This window comes from Hylobates moloch, unplaced genomic scaffold (genome assembly GCF_009828535.3).
Source record: "Hylobates moloch isolate HMO894 unplaced genomic scaffold, HMol_V3 SCAFFOLD_14, whole genome shotgun sequence".
Classification (NCBI taxonomy): Eukaryota; Metazoa; Chordata; class Mammalia; order Primates; family Hylobatidae; genus Hylobates; species Hylobates moloch.
Genome location: NW_026652289.1, coordinates 93,712,362 through 93,726,524, shown reverse-complemented (window position 1 = coordinate 93,726,524; position 14,163 = coordinate 93,712,362). Strand labels below are relative to the sequence as shown.

Genomic DNA, 14,163 nt, shown 5'->3' with positions numbered 1-14,163 from the left:
TAAAATCAAGATACTGACAGAGATGTGTTCCTTTAGAGGCTTTTTGGGAGAATCTGTTTCTTTGTAGCTTCTAAAAGCTCTCTGTATTTGCCTTATAGCCCTTTTCCATTTTCAAAGCCATAAGTGTCTGATCTCATATCACATCACTTTGACACTGACTGCTTTGCCTCTCTCTTCCACATTTAAGGATTCTTGTGAATTCATTGAGCCTGCCTGAACAATATAATCACCCTATTTTATGGTCAGCCAATTAGAAAACTTAATTCTGTCTTCTCCCTTAAGTCCCCTTTACCATATAACAAGTCATATTCATAGTTTTGGGGGATTAGAACATGGATGATTTTGAAGGCTACCTCTGCCCACCACAGAGACACATTAAGGTTTTGTATAACTGGCTAGACTATGTCACAAGCTTTATGACTGAATTCCACATCCCAGCCTTACAAAAAGCAAAATTAAAACCTGTGCCATTACTTATGGCTTCTGCCTAGGATTTAGATAGCTAAAAATATATTGCTCCCTCCCTTCTACCAAAAAACACTGAACTATCTGCAATTTCAAAACCTTTCCTGAACCCATCAGAGGTTGTAGGCACCAATCCAAAATCTATTTTTAAAAAGTAGCCACCAAGCAGAGAGGGGATGCAAGCCTTGTTTACCTGGAGGAGATGCAGTACTTTGCCATAAAATCAAGTAAGAACAATTTAGCAGAAATTTTTAGTGAATTGCTAAAAGCTGAGCATAGATTAGTGTGCGGATAAAAGAGAAGTTGCCCTACATTTATGTTTTACACCATGGACCTCATAAGAAAGCTTAGGGATAGTGTGACAATCCTGAGAATGTCTGGGAGAATGGAAGAGCAGTCACTGAAGGAAAGGGATAAAGCCCCTACTTTATGTAAAAAATAACAATAAAAATTTTTTTAAGTATTGGCATGGGGACAGCATACCCTGTTGTCCTTAAAGAACTGGTGAAGACCTGATTTACCTACAAGAAAGAAGCAGAGAAAAAACCCTCTACTTCTGAGGCCAGGACTACATACTAGGTCCAAAATATTAGAGGTGTGCTACAGCTGGAGCAAGTCTGGATCATTGAGAAGACCCCACTCCAAGACACAGTAACATAGCCCATCACTGAGCTGATTCAGGGCAACGGAGGATATCCCATTGCCACCCATCTAACAAACATCAATTAACAAATATCAGCAGTTTATTTCTGAGAGAGGGGAAAGTAGTGTATAAAAATACTGTTTTTGAGAAGAAGGCACAAAGAGAAGATCTAAAGTTGATAGACAAACAGACAAACACAACAAAACACTTGTGGAATAATAGTTCCCATCCTAAGAGGAATTTGAAGCATATGCAGTACTAAAAGTAATAATAGCAACAAGAAAACATAAACACAGTTTATTCTAGACTAGATTTGGTCAGTTTCTCACACTAAATTTGAGCAAAAGAAGAAGCCCATTTTCAGGCATGAAAACTACTTACCTCATCTTTACTACACTACATAATATATTTGGTCTTCAACAAAAATTATAAGGTATGCAAAAAAGCCATAGAAAAAGAAAACACCATGAAGTGAAAAAGCAATCAACGGAATCAGTTTCGGGTAAGGCTCATATATTGGAATATCAGACAGGAAATTTGAAATAACCATAATTAATATGTGAAAGGCTTTAGTGGAAAAGGTGCATAACATGCATACTTAGATGTGTAATTTCAGCAGAGACATTGAAAACTCTAAGAAAGGATCAAATGAAAAACACATGAACAGAGATGAATGTCATTGACAAACTTATCACATAAACTTTTCACACCCAAGGAAAGAATCCATTAACTTGAACATAGATCAGAGAAATTACCCAAACAGAAACACAAAGAGAAAAAAAGAGTGAAAAGTACAGAACAGAGCATCCAAGAGCTGTAAGACAACCTCAAACTGTCAGGCATATATGTAATTGGAATCCCTAAAGGAGAAAAGAGAGAATATATTATAAAAGAAATATTTGAGAAGGTAATGGCTGAGATCTTCCTAAATGGAAAAGAGTAGTCTTTTCAAAAAATTGTCCTGGAGCTCATGGATATCCGTAAGTTGAAAAATAAACTTTGATTCAAATCTTCTAACCTACGCAAAAATTAACTGAAACGGATTATAGCCCTAAGTGTAAAACTTAAAACTATAAAACTTTTGGAAGAAAGCATGAAAGACATTTTTGTGACATTAGGTTAGGCACAATTTCTTAGCTAAGACACCAAAGGCATAGTGCATAAAAGAAAAGTCTTGGCCGGGCGCGGTGGCTCAAGCCTGTAATTCCAGCACTTTGGGAGGCCGAGGCGGGTGGATCACTAGGTCAGGAGATCGAGACCATGGTGAAACCCCGTCTCTACTAAAAATACAAAAAATTAGCCGGGCGTGGTGGCGGGCGCCTGTAGTCCCATCTACTCGGAGAGGCTGAGGCAGGAGAATGGCGTGAACCCGGGAGGTGGAGCTTGCAGTGAGCCGAGATCGCGCCACTGCACTCCAGCCTGGGGGACAGAGAAAGACTCCGTCTCAAAAAAAAAAAAAAAAAGAAAAAGAAAAATCTTGACAAATTGTATTTAATCAAAATTAAGAACTTCTGTTACTCAGAAGACACTGTTAATAGAAATGAAAAGAAAATTCACAGCCTGGAAGAAAACACTGGTGTATCATATTTATAATAAAAGATTTGTATCGAGACATATGAAGAGCTCAAAACTAACTGAAAAGAAATCAAACATCTCAATTTAAAAATGGGTGAAATATTCTAATGAAATAGGAAGAGAGGAAGTCATATTATGTCTGTTTGCAGATGACATGATCCTATATTTAGAAAACCGCATAGTCTCAGCCCCAAAACCCCTTAAGCTGATAAGTAACTTCAGCAAAGTCTTAGAATACAAAATCAATATACAAACATCACAAGCATTCCTGTACATTAGCAAGACAAGCAAAGAGCCAACTCATGAATAAACTCCCATTCACAATTGCTACAAAGAGAATAAAATACCTAGGAATACAGCTAACAAGGGACATGAAAGACCTCTTCAAGGAGAACTACAAACCACTGCTCAAGGAAATAAGAGAGGACACAAACAAATGGAAAAACATTCTATCCTCATGGATAGGAAAAGTCAATATCGTGAAAATGGCCATACTGCCCAAAGTAATTTATAAATTTAATTCTATTTCCATCAAACTACCATTGACATTCTTCACAGAATTAGCAAAAACTACTTTAAAATTCAGATGGAACCAATAAAAGAGCCCACATAGCCAAGACCTTCCTAAGCAGAAAGAACAAACCTGGAGGCATCACACTACCTGACTTCAAACTATCCTACAAGGTTACCGTAACCAAAACAGCAAAGTACTGGTACGAAAACAGACATGTAGACCAGTAGAACAGAATAGAGACCTCAGAAATAAGACCACACATCTACAACTATCTGATCTTTGGCAAACCTGACAAAAACAAGCAATGGGGAAAGGATTCCCTATTTAATAAGGTGCTGGGGAAACTGGCTAGCCATAATGCAGAAAACTAAAACTGGACCCCTTCCTTATACCTTATATAAAAATATAACTCAAGATGGATTAAAGACTTAAATGTAAAACCAAAAACCATAAAAACCCTAGAAGAAAACCTAGGTAATACCATTCAGGACATAGGCATGGGTGAAGATTTAATGATGAAATTGCCAAAAGCAATTGCAACAAAAGCTGAAACTGACAAATGGGATCTAATTAAACTAAAGAACTTCTGCACAGCAAGAGATCATCAGAGCAAACAGGCAACCTACAGAATGGGAGAAAATTTTTGCAAGCTACCCATCTGACAAAGGTTTAATATCCAGAATGTACAAGGAACTTAAACGAATTTACAAGAAAAAAAAAACCCATCAAAAAGTGGGCAAAGGATATGAACAGACACTCCTCAAAAGAAGATATTTATGTGGCCAACAAATATATTAAAAAAAACCTCAACATCACTGATCATTAAAGAAATGCAAATCAAAGCCACAGTAAGATACCATCTCACACCAGTCAGAATGGTGGTTATTAGAAAGTCAAGAAACAACAGATGTTGGTGAGGCTGTGGAGAAATGGGAACACTTTTACATTGTTGGTGGGAATGGAAATTAGTTCAACCATTGTGGAAGACAGTGTGGCTTTTCCTCAAGGATCTAGAATCAGAAATACCATTTGATCCAGCAATTCCATTGCTAGATATATACTCAAAGGAATATAAATCATTCTATTATAAAGATACAGGCGCATGTATGTTTATTGCAGCACTATTCACAACATCAAAGACATGAAACCAACCCAAATGTCCATCAATGATAGACTGGATAAAGAAAATGTGTTACATATACACCATGGAATACTATGCAGCCACAAAAAAGAATCAGATCATGCCCTCTGCAGGGACATGGATGAAGCTAGAAGCCATCATCCTCAGCAAACTAACACAGGAACAGAAAACCAAGCACCTCATGTTCTCACTCATAAGTGGGAGTTGAACAATGAGATCACGTGGACACAGGAAGGAGAAAAACACACACCAGGGCCTGTCGAGGGAGGAGAGGGTGAGGCGAGAGAAGGGAGAGCATCAGGACAAATAGCTAATGCATGCAGGGCTTAAAACCTAGGTGACAGGTTAGGTGCAGCAAACCACCATGGCACATGTGTACCTATGTAACAAACCTGCACATTCTGCACATGTATCCCAGAATGTAAAGTTAAATAAATAAATAATTAAAAAAATAAATATTTGAATAGGCACCTCATCGAAGAATTCGTATGAACCTAAGAACGTCATCTCAATTATTGGCATAGCCATAATAATTCTGGAAGATTGTGGGTAATGAAAAGGGACAAAAAATAATTCAGAAAGAAATGTACAACTCTTAGTAATTAATAGAAGAAGCAAGCAAAAAAATGAAATCTAGACAGGTACAAACGATTTAAATAACATGATTAACAAACATGAAGTAATATATGCATATAGAACACTACAATTGAAAAATATACATTACTTCCAAACACAAAATATTTTTAAAAATTCTTTTTATATTCAGCCAAAAATCAAATACTTCCAGGTTTCAAGAGATTTAAATCATATGGAATCATTCACTGAATGCAGTGCAATACGTTAGAAACTATGACCAAAAAATAGGAAGTCTTTATGTAAGTTGAAAATTAAAAATATGTGTCTACGTGTGTAACTATGTAACAAACCTGCACGTTCTGCATATGTACACCAGAACTGAGAGTATAATAATAATGAAAAGAAATATGTGCCTAATAACATGCTCATTTATCTAAGCCTCCACCCAGTTCTGTTCCCTTGCTGGAGAGGCATTGTGATCACTGGGTATATACCCAAAGAAATATAAATCATTCTATTATAAAGACATGTACATGTATGTTCATTGCAGTACTGTTGACAATAGCAAAGACATAGAATCAACCCAAATGCCCATCAATGATAGGCTAGATAAAGAATATGTGGTACATATACACCACGGAATACTGTGCAACCACAGAAAGGAACAAGATCATGTCCTTTGCAAGGATATGGATGCATCTGGAAGCTATTTTCCTGAGCAAACCCAGGAACAGAAAACCAAACACTGCATGTTCTCACTTTTAAGTGGGAGCTGAACAATGAGAACACAGGGACATATGCAGGGGAACAACACACACTAGGGCCTGTTGGGGATGCAGAGGGAGGGAGAGCATCAGGAAGAATAGCTAATGGATGCTGGGCTTAGTACCTAGGTGATGGGGATCTGTGCAGCAAATCATCATAGTACACGTTTACCTATGTAACAAACCTGCACATCCACACATGTTCCCTGGAACTTAAAAGTTAATGAAAAAATAAAATAAGAAATATGTGCCTACTAACTCGATCTTCAAAGAAGATATCATAATGGAAATTAGAGAAATGGAAACTAGTTTTGAACAAGTTGACATGAATAAATACTATGTCTCAAAATATATAAGAGGACAGCTAAGGTTCTTGGAAAGTAATTTATGGCCTTTAATGTGTATTTTCAAAAAAGAATAAAGACTGAAGACCAGTGATCTATTTAAGCATCCATCTCAAATGGGAAGAAACTAACCCTTCAGAAGCCTTTTTGTTTTTGACATCTCAATTCTCTATATTATATTCAAAAAGAGGAAACAGAGAGAAAGCAAAGTAAGAAATAATCAAAGAATTACTTCAAAAAGTTTTCCATGCTTGAAAAACTTGAGTTTCTAGTTTGAAAGAGATTATCTAGTGCTTAGGACAATGGATAAAAATTGCTGTATGCCACAGTAAATTGTTGTGAGTCCTTAGAACCCAGAGAACAAAAAGAAAATGCTAAAAAAAAAAACTTCCGGAGAACAGAAAGATTAAGAAACAGAATTGTATCATCCCAGTTATCAGCTACTTTGAAAGATGGAAGAGAATGGAACAATGTCTTACAAATTCTAAGGGAGAATTATTTATAACCTAGGACCTTAGACCCAACCAATTTGTCAAGTAAGTGTAAAGATGAACTAAAGACATTGTTAACTTATATACATCTTTTCTCCTCAAGTTATTGGAGAAAAAACCACTAAAATAAGGCATAAATTAATGAAGAGGTTAAGATGAGAGTCAAGAAATGGAGGCTTTAACACATGAGACATGTAAATTGAATCTCCAAAATATTGGTGAAGGGAGCTCCCTAAATGATAACTGCACAGGCCTAATGGAAAAATTTGTTCAGATTCGAGCACATTGGCAGGCTTTGGGAGAGATGTCTCCAAGAATATTAAACTGAAAGTTTCTATAATGCATCTGGATATATTCAAAGGCAATTTAGACAATAGTGGGGGGAACAGTTTGGAGCTAAGTTAATTGTAAGTACTTAGAACATAAGAAAACAAAAACATCCAACAATTATTAACTTCAGATAAAGAAATTTTCTTAAGAAAATAAGTATAGCAGATTCATTTTTAAAGTCTCAATTCTCCACATTATTCTCTATATTCAAAAAGAGAAAACTGGTTCAGCTGTCAACAAGATTTTATATAGTTATAATAATGTAAATGCTGATATTCACACAGTGAAAATTATAATGGTTGATATTACGTAAAGACTAGAAAGTTAGCTTGTATGTGGTGATAATGGGTTAGGATGGTGAAAGATCGTTAAATCTTTATCTTCCCTAGTTGGACGTCAATAGATAATGCCTAAAATTAACACATCAAAATGTAACAATATAGCCCTTTTTTGTGTGTGCTATGGTTATGGGTCCCAAATAAAGATAGTTGTTTCTGGGAAGCAAGATATGGTCTTGGGGATGTGTGAGGAACTATGAGACTTTGGAAATTAAACAAATAGTTTAACATATAGTTTCACTCTTTAAATTATATGTCTGTATAAATTTTATAAAATGAAAAATGAAAATTCAAATATATGTAAGTTACCAAATAATTGCAAAGACATTTTAGGTTTTTACCTCCTTTATTTTATGTGCCATTTGTTTCTAAATCCTGTAGAATAACAATTTCCTAGGAAATACTTGAATAGATCCTACTAGAGTTTAGTTTTTTAAAATTGACAATGTGAAAAGATGAATTTCAAGTGTTGTGGCTCTATATTAATGTCATTCTTTGGAACAATTCATGTTTTGTGACCAGTTTGAATTAAAACTTGTAAATAATGTTGGAATGTAGTCTGATATCAACCAGTGGCTAATTTGCAAAAAAAAAAGTAACAGTGAAACTAACTTATATTAAGTGCTTACTATGGATCAGGCACCATGTTAAATAATTTCAGGTCTGCCTTGATGGCAGACAGGGACTAGAATGAAATGACTTTTGTGCCCCTTGTGTCAAGCACATAGTTTGGTACATAGTAATCCCTCTCTCTCTTTATATATCAGGACCAAGTAGGGTTTATGCAATACTGGACAGTATTAACCATGTATTTTATTTTCTATATTCTGATACTTTGATATCTGGGACCTTGATGACCCTAGAAGGACTGCACTTCCTAGGGTTAGTTAATTCCTAGAGGCAACTTGCCCATGAGCATGTTTTTTAAATGCTTTTTGATTTTTAAACAAACCAACCAATTCAGAGGTCACACACAACCGTTTCCTTTATTTGGCTCTTAAACTCTGGGTCACTATCCACCTGCCCTAATCATCCCAGGACTAGGTAGCAGACTAGGAATAGCTCCTATGCACTAAAGCCTGCTGAAATTAAACTAGTCAATCATAGGCCTTCTTGCCTTGCTTCTTCCTTCCTAAGGAAAGCACAATAAAGACTCTCCCCCACAGTTCTCCCCTCTTTCTCTGCCTCCTGACTGGCCCAAGGGCTTGCCCATGTGGCCCCCTGTGGCATGACATCCCCCTACTCTTGGGAACTGTGAGTAATAAACTGTCTTTACAAACGCAATCTGCTGATCTGTTGGCCTTACTATACTTCAATTTTTCTATTAATGCACAATATTTTAAAACATGCAATCTATCTAGAAGCACTCAAGTGAATCATACTGAAGTCTTCTGCTAAATAAGTGGTAACTGTATCTAAAAACATTTAGCAAATTATAATTTGATGGCTTAGTCTAGTGAATAATCCTCATTGAACACTCACTACTGAGAAAATGTTAGCTACATTTATGAGCATGTTAGTTTATAGTCATAATTATTGTTAACATATAATATTAATAATAATATTAGTTCATATTTGTGTCGTACTTTCCCATTTACCAACACTGTAACATATATTTCAAAATAATTTATGTTATTCTCATTTTTATTGCAGAGGACACAGATGTTTAGAGTGGTTAGATGACTTATCTAATCCTACGCAGCTTAAAAGGAACAAAAAAGGAACTTTTTTGTTGTGAGGATGAAGTGTATAATTATCATAAAAATGCTTTGACAAATTAAAAGATATTTTCAAAATCCAAATTTATTTGGCTAAATATGTATTTTATATTAACAGGTTTAAAACCTCAAAAAGGCTTTTGGACCCACTGGAAACTGAAAGAACTCTCCACAACCACCATTCATGGTAGCAAAAAAGCACCTGCAAAATCAGTAAAGGAAAGAATTGCAGACAGTCAAGAACGTATATCAAATAGTAAGTAAAGTTTTTGTATACTGCAAAATGGAATAGGTAGCAAAAATCAATTAATTTATTTATTAGGCAGAATTTTCTAATGATTTATTTTTTGGTGATGGCCTTAAAATAGCATTTGATTTATAGGTTGATGTTATAGTGGTACATACTTAAGTCCTTTTTCCATTTGCCTGTTACAAAATAATGATTTTTTAAAATTTTTATCCTTTTTGTCTTTATGTATACTACAGATATTCTCACTTACTTGTATTGCTAACTGGTTAATCATGTGTTGTCTCAATAGATAAATTTACATTTTTTATTTTGTTCATTTAAATTATGTTTTCTTTAGGGTTTCAGTTTTGTGGTGTGTTTGTCAAGATTTAACTAAGATTATAAAAATACCTACCTACATTTTTTCTAGTATTTTTAAATTTCCATATAAATTTAACTCTTTGTTATAAACAGCATAGTTGTATTCCAATATGATGGAGTTTTTTTTCCAAATGATCCGTTTATTAAATAGTCCACTTATAGCCTACCAGTTTATTTACATTTTAATACTCTTTTCTGTTCCTTTGAGCCACGTGCCAAATTCTTGTGCCAGGACCAAAGTCCTCAGTTACTCTACATTAATAAGCTTTGTAAGGCGAGTTTATTTCTCTCCTGTTTATGCTGTTTCTTTAATACTAAACATAAGTCTAATGCTCAGGTCTCATGTCTGACCAGTTAAATCAGAGTCTAGGCTTAGTAATGTTTAAAGCTCCTCAGTGCCTCAGATGATTTCATGTGCAGGCCATGTTACAAACCACTAATGCAGAGGGAAATACCTTTCTAACCTATACCTTGATGTAGGCCACGGAAGAGGAGGAATTAACCTACCCAGCCTACTCTTTGGGAAGTTATTCTTTAGTTAATCTTTGATTCTAGAATTATTTAATTAGTTAATTATTCTTCTTCAGATCTGAGAATTTTGAATTTAGAGCATCAGTGTTTTAACTGTGGTTTTCTGTATTCTTATCACAGTATATATCATCCAATATGATTTCTGTCTTTTATTAGTTACAGGAAATTTTCTAGTTTGCTGTCACCCTCAGTGTTTTACCAAAACTTCGTACATATTTGTTATGGGGGATGGGGGGCTATTTCTAGGGATTTCTAATAGAAAGAGTAATAGTCTACTATCTTTTTTTTTTTTTTTTTTTGAGAAGGAGTCTCACTCACCCAGGCTGGAGTGCAGTGGCGCAATCTCGGCTCACTGCAGGCTCCGCCCCCCGGGGTTCACTCCATTCTCCTGCCTCAGCCTCCTGCGTAGCTGAGACTGCAGGTGCCCGCCACCTCGCCCAGCAAATTTTTTGTATTTTTAGTAGAGACGGGGTTTCACCGTGTTAGCCAGGATGATCTCGATCTCCTGACTATCTTGAGCCAATTTTGTTTATCTGTTTTGATTTCTCACCCTCACATGTGAATAACTAAATTGAGAGTATTTTGTGAACTTTCCATTTTTTTTAAGTAACAGAAAAGTGGTAAGAATAGCATAAAGAACTCCTATATATCCTTTACCTACCAATTATTTATATTTTGCTTGTTCTTTAAATCATTCTCTTTCTTCTTTTTTCACATAAGCAATTAAAGATTAAATTTCCCTAAGCACTGCTTTAAGTGTGTTGTGTTTAGATATGTTGTATTTTATCACTTAATTAAAAATTTTCTAACATTTACTATAATTTCTACTTTGACCCATTAGTAGATCGAAGTAGGCTTATTTAGAAATTTATTGTTTAATTTCCAAATGTTTGGGACCTTTCTAGATATCTTAAAATTACTGATTTCTAATAAAAAAAAAAACTACTGTGGTCTGAGGGCATACTCTGTATGATCTTTTGCAATGTATTGAGGCTTGTTTTATGGTCCAGAATGTGGTCTGTCTTGGTGAACATTCCATGTACACTTGAGAAGAATGTATATCTGCAGTTAGAAAAAATCTCAATTAGATCAAGGTGGCTAATAGTATTATTCAGCTCTTCTGTATCGAGTCAGCTAACTGTAGCCTGTGAATTAAATCTGGTGTGCAGCATGTTTTTATACATTCTATGAACTTAGAATGGTTTTTGCATTTTTAAGGGTTGTAAAAAACAGAAACATAAAACAAAATAAAGAATATGCGACAGAGACTACATTGGCCTGAAAATCCTACAATACTGACTTGCCTTTTATAGAAAAATTTTGTTCACCCTAGTTCTATGTCTTTATTGATATTTTATTTCATTCTATTAATTACTGAGAGGGGATATTAAAATATAATTTTAGAATTATCTATTTCTCCCTTTAATGTTATTGATTTTTGCTGTATCCATTTTTAAATTATTGAGCAAATATACTTTTATTAAGTTTTTCCTTTAATCATTATAAAATGTTCCTTTGTAGCTATGATAATTCTCCTTTTCTTGAGTTCATTTTGTCTAATCTTAATATAGACACTTCAGATTTCCTATGCTTATGGTTCACATCGTATCTTTTCTCATCATTTTACATATAACTAGTTCATGTTCTTATTTACTTTTTGTAAACAATCTGTAGTTGAGCCTTGTTTTTTTATTCAGGATGACAATCTCTTCACTTGAATTTGGAGTGTTACTTCATTTACGTTTAATGTAATTATTGATATGATTAATCTTATTACTAGTTTCTATTTGTTTTGAGATTTATCCCATCTGTTCTTTGTTTTTCAGTTATACTTTCCTGTCTTCTTTTGGTTAATTGAATATTTTTGTCATTCTATTTTAATTCCTCTATTGGCTATTTACCTATACCACTTTTGTATTTTTAGAGGCTGCTTTAATGCTTGCAAAATGCATTCTTAAATTATCAAAATACTATCTAAAGTTAATATTGTCCTACTTCACTTAAAATGTAGGACCTTGGAGCAGTGTAGTTACATATACACCCCCTTGTCTTTTTTGCTATTGTCAAATATATCTACATAAATGATAGCCTCACATTATATAGTGTCATGACTTTTGTTTCAAATAATTATGTTTTTTCAGCTTTTTTGAGATCTAATTGGTGTTCAATAAATTGCATATATTTAAAGTGTAAAATTTGATGGGTTTTGATGTATGTATAAATCTGTAAAACCATTACAACTCGAGCTAAAAAACATATCTATCTCTCTCAAAAGTTCCTTATGCTCTTTTTGTAATTCCTTCTCGCCACCAATCCGCAGGCAATCATTTATGTGATTTTTGTCACTATAGGTTAGAATGCAATTTTCTAGAATTTTACATAAGTGAAATTATAGAGTGCATGCTGTCTTTCAATTAACATTTTTTATTCCACATAATTATTCTGAGATTCATTCATGTTGTTACATGTATTAATAATCTCTTCCTTTGTATTGCTGAATAGTAGTCCTCCATAGTAGGAATACAATACGATTTGTTTATCCATTCATCTCCTGGTGGCTACTTGTATTGTTCTCAGTATTTGGCTATTATAAATACAGCTGCTGTGAACATTTATATACAAGTATTTGTTTGGATATAGGATTTTATTTCTCTTTGATAAACATCTAGTAGTGGGATGGCAGAGCAGCATGGTTATGTAATATATTAGGTCATTCTTGCATTGCTATAAATAAATATCTGAACCTGGGTAATTTAGGAAAAAAGAGGCTTAATTGGCTCATGGTTCTGCATGCTTTACAGAAAGCATGGTGTTGGTATCTGCTCAGCTTCTAGGAAGGCCTCAGGAAGTTTACAATCATGGCAGAAAGCAAAGAGGGAGCAGGCACATCACATGGTGAAAGAAGAAGCAATTGAGAGAAAGTGGAAGGGAGGTGCTACACACTTTTTTTTTAAACTTTAACATGTACATGAATGACCTTTATTTTATTAAAAGTTTCTGTTCAGTGGGTCTGGGGTGGGACCTGGGATTTTGTTTCTTGCAGGCTTCAGGGAATGCGAGTGTTGCTAGTTCCACACACTTTGAATAACAAAGTTATAAACAATATATATCTGATCTTTTCTTTTTTTTATTATACTTTAAGTTTTAGAGTACATGTGCACAATGTACAGGTTTGTTACATATGTATACATGTGCCATGTTGGTGTGCTGCACCCAGTAACTTGTCATTTATATTAGGTATGTCTCCTAATGCTATCCCTCCCCCCTCCCCCCACCCCACAACAGGCCCCGGGGTGTGATGTTCCCCTTCCTGTGTCCAAGTGTTCTCATCGTTCAATTCCCACCTATGAGTGAGAACATACGGTGTTTGGTTTTTTGTCCTTGCAATGGTTTGCTCAGAATGATGGTTTCCAGCTTCATCCATGTCTCTACAAAGGACATGAACTCATCATTTTTTATGGCTGCATAGTATTCCATGGTGTATATGTGCCACATTTTCTTAATCCAGTCTATCACTGTTGGACATTTGGGTTGGTTCCAAGTCTTTGCTATTGTGAATAGTGCCGCAATAAACCTACGTGTGCATGTGTCTTTATAGCAGCATGACTAATACTCCTTTGGGTATATACCCAGTAATGGGATGGCTGGGTCAAATGGTATTTCTAGTTCTAGATCCCTGAGGAATCGCCACACCAGCTTCCACAATGGTTGAACTAGTTTACAGTCCCACCAACAGTGTAAAAGTGTTCCTATTTCTCCACATCCTCTCCAGCACCTGTAGTTTCCTGACTTTTTAATGATGGCCATTCTAACTGGTGTGAGATGGTATCTCATTGTGGTTTTGATTTGCATTTCTCTGATGGCCAGTGATGATGAGCATTTTTTCATGTGTCTTTTGGCTGCATAAATGTCTTCTTTTGAGAAGTGTCTGTTTATATCCCTTGCCCACTTTTTGATGGGGTTGTTTGTTTTTTTCTTGTAAATTTGTTTGAGTTCATTGTAGATTCTGGATATTAGCCCTTTGTCAGATGAGTAGATTGCAAAAATTTTCTCCCATTCCGTAGGTTGCCTATTCACTCTGATGGTAGTTTCTTTTGCTGTGCAGAAGCTCTTTAATTAGATC

The 14,163-nt window shown here is 35.0% G+C and overlaps 1 protein-coding gene across 11 annotated transcripts in view; it reads left to right on the top strand.

Annotated features, from left to right (window-relative positions):
- The window catches only part of FAM227B (family with sequence similarity 227 member B), a 240,266-nt gene that overhangs the window by 78,739 nt on the left and 147,364 nt on the right, over positions 1–14,163 (top strand). For all 11 annotated transcript variants that reach the window (XM_058427720.1, XM_058427717.1, XM_058427722.1 and 8 more), the window contains one exon: positions 9,018–9,155. In XM_058427720.1, the coding sequence (XP_058283703.1) occupies positions 9,018–9,155 (138 nt within the window). The remainder of the gene's footprint in view (positions 1–9,017; positions 9,156–14,163) is intronic.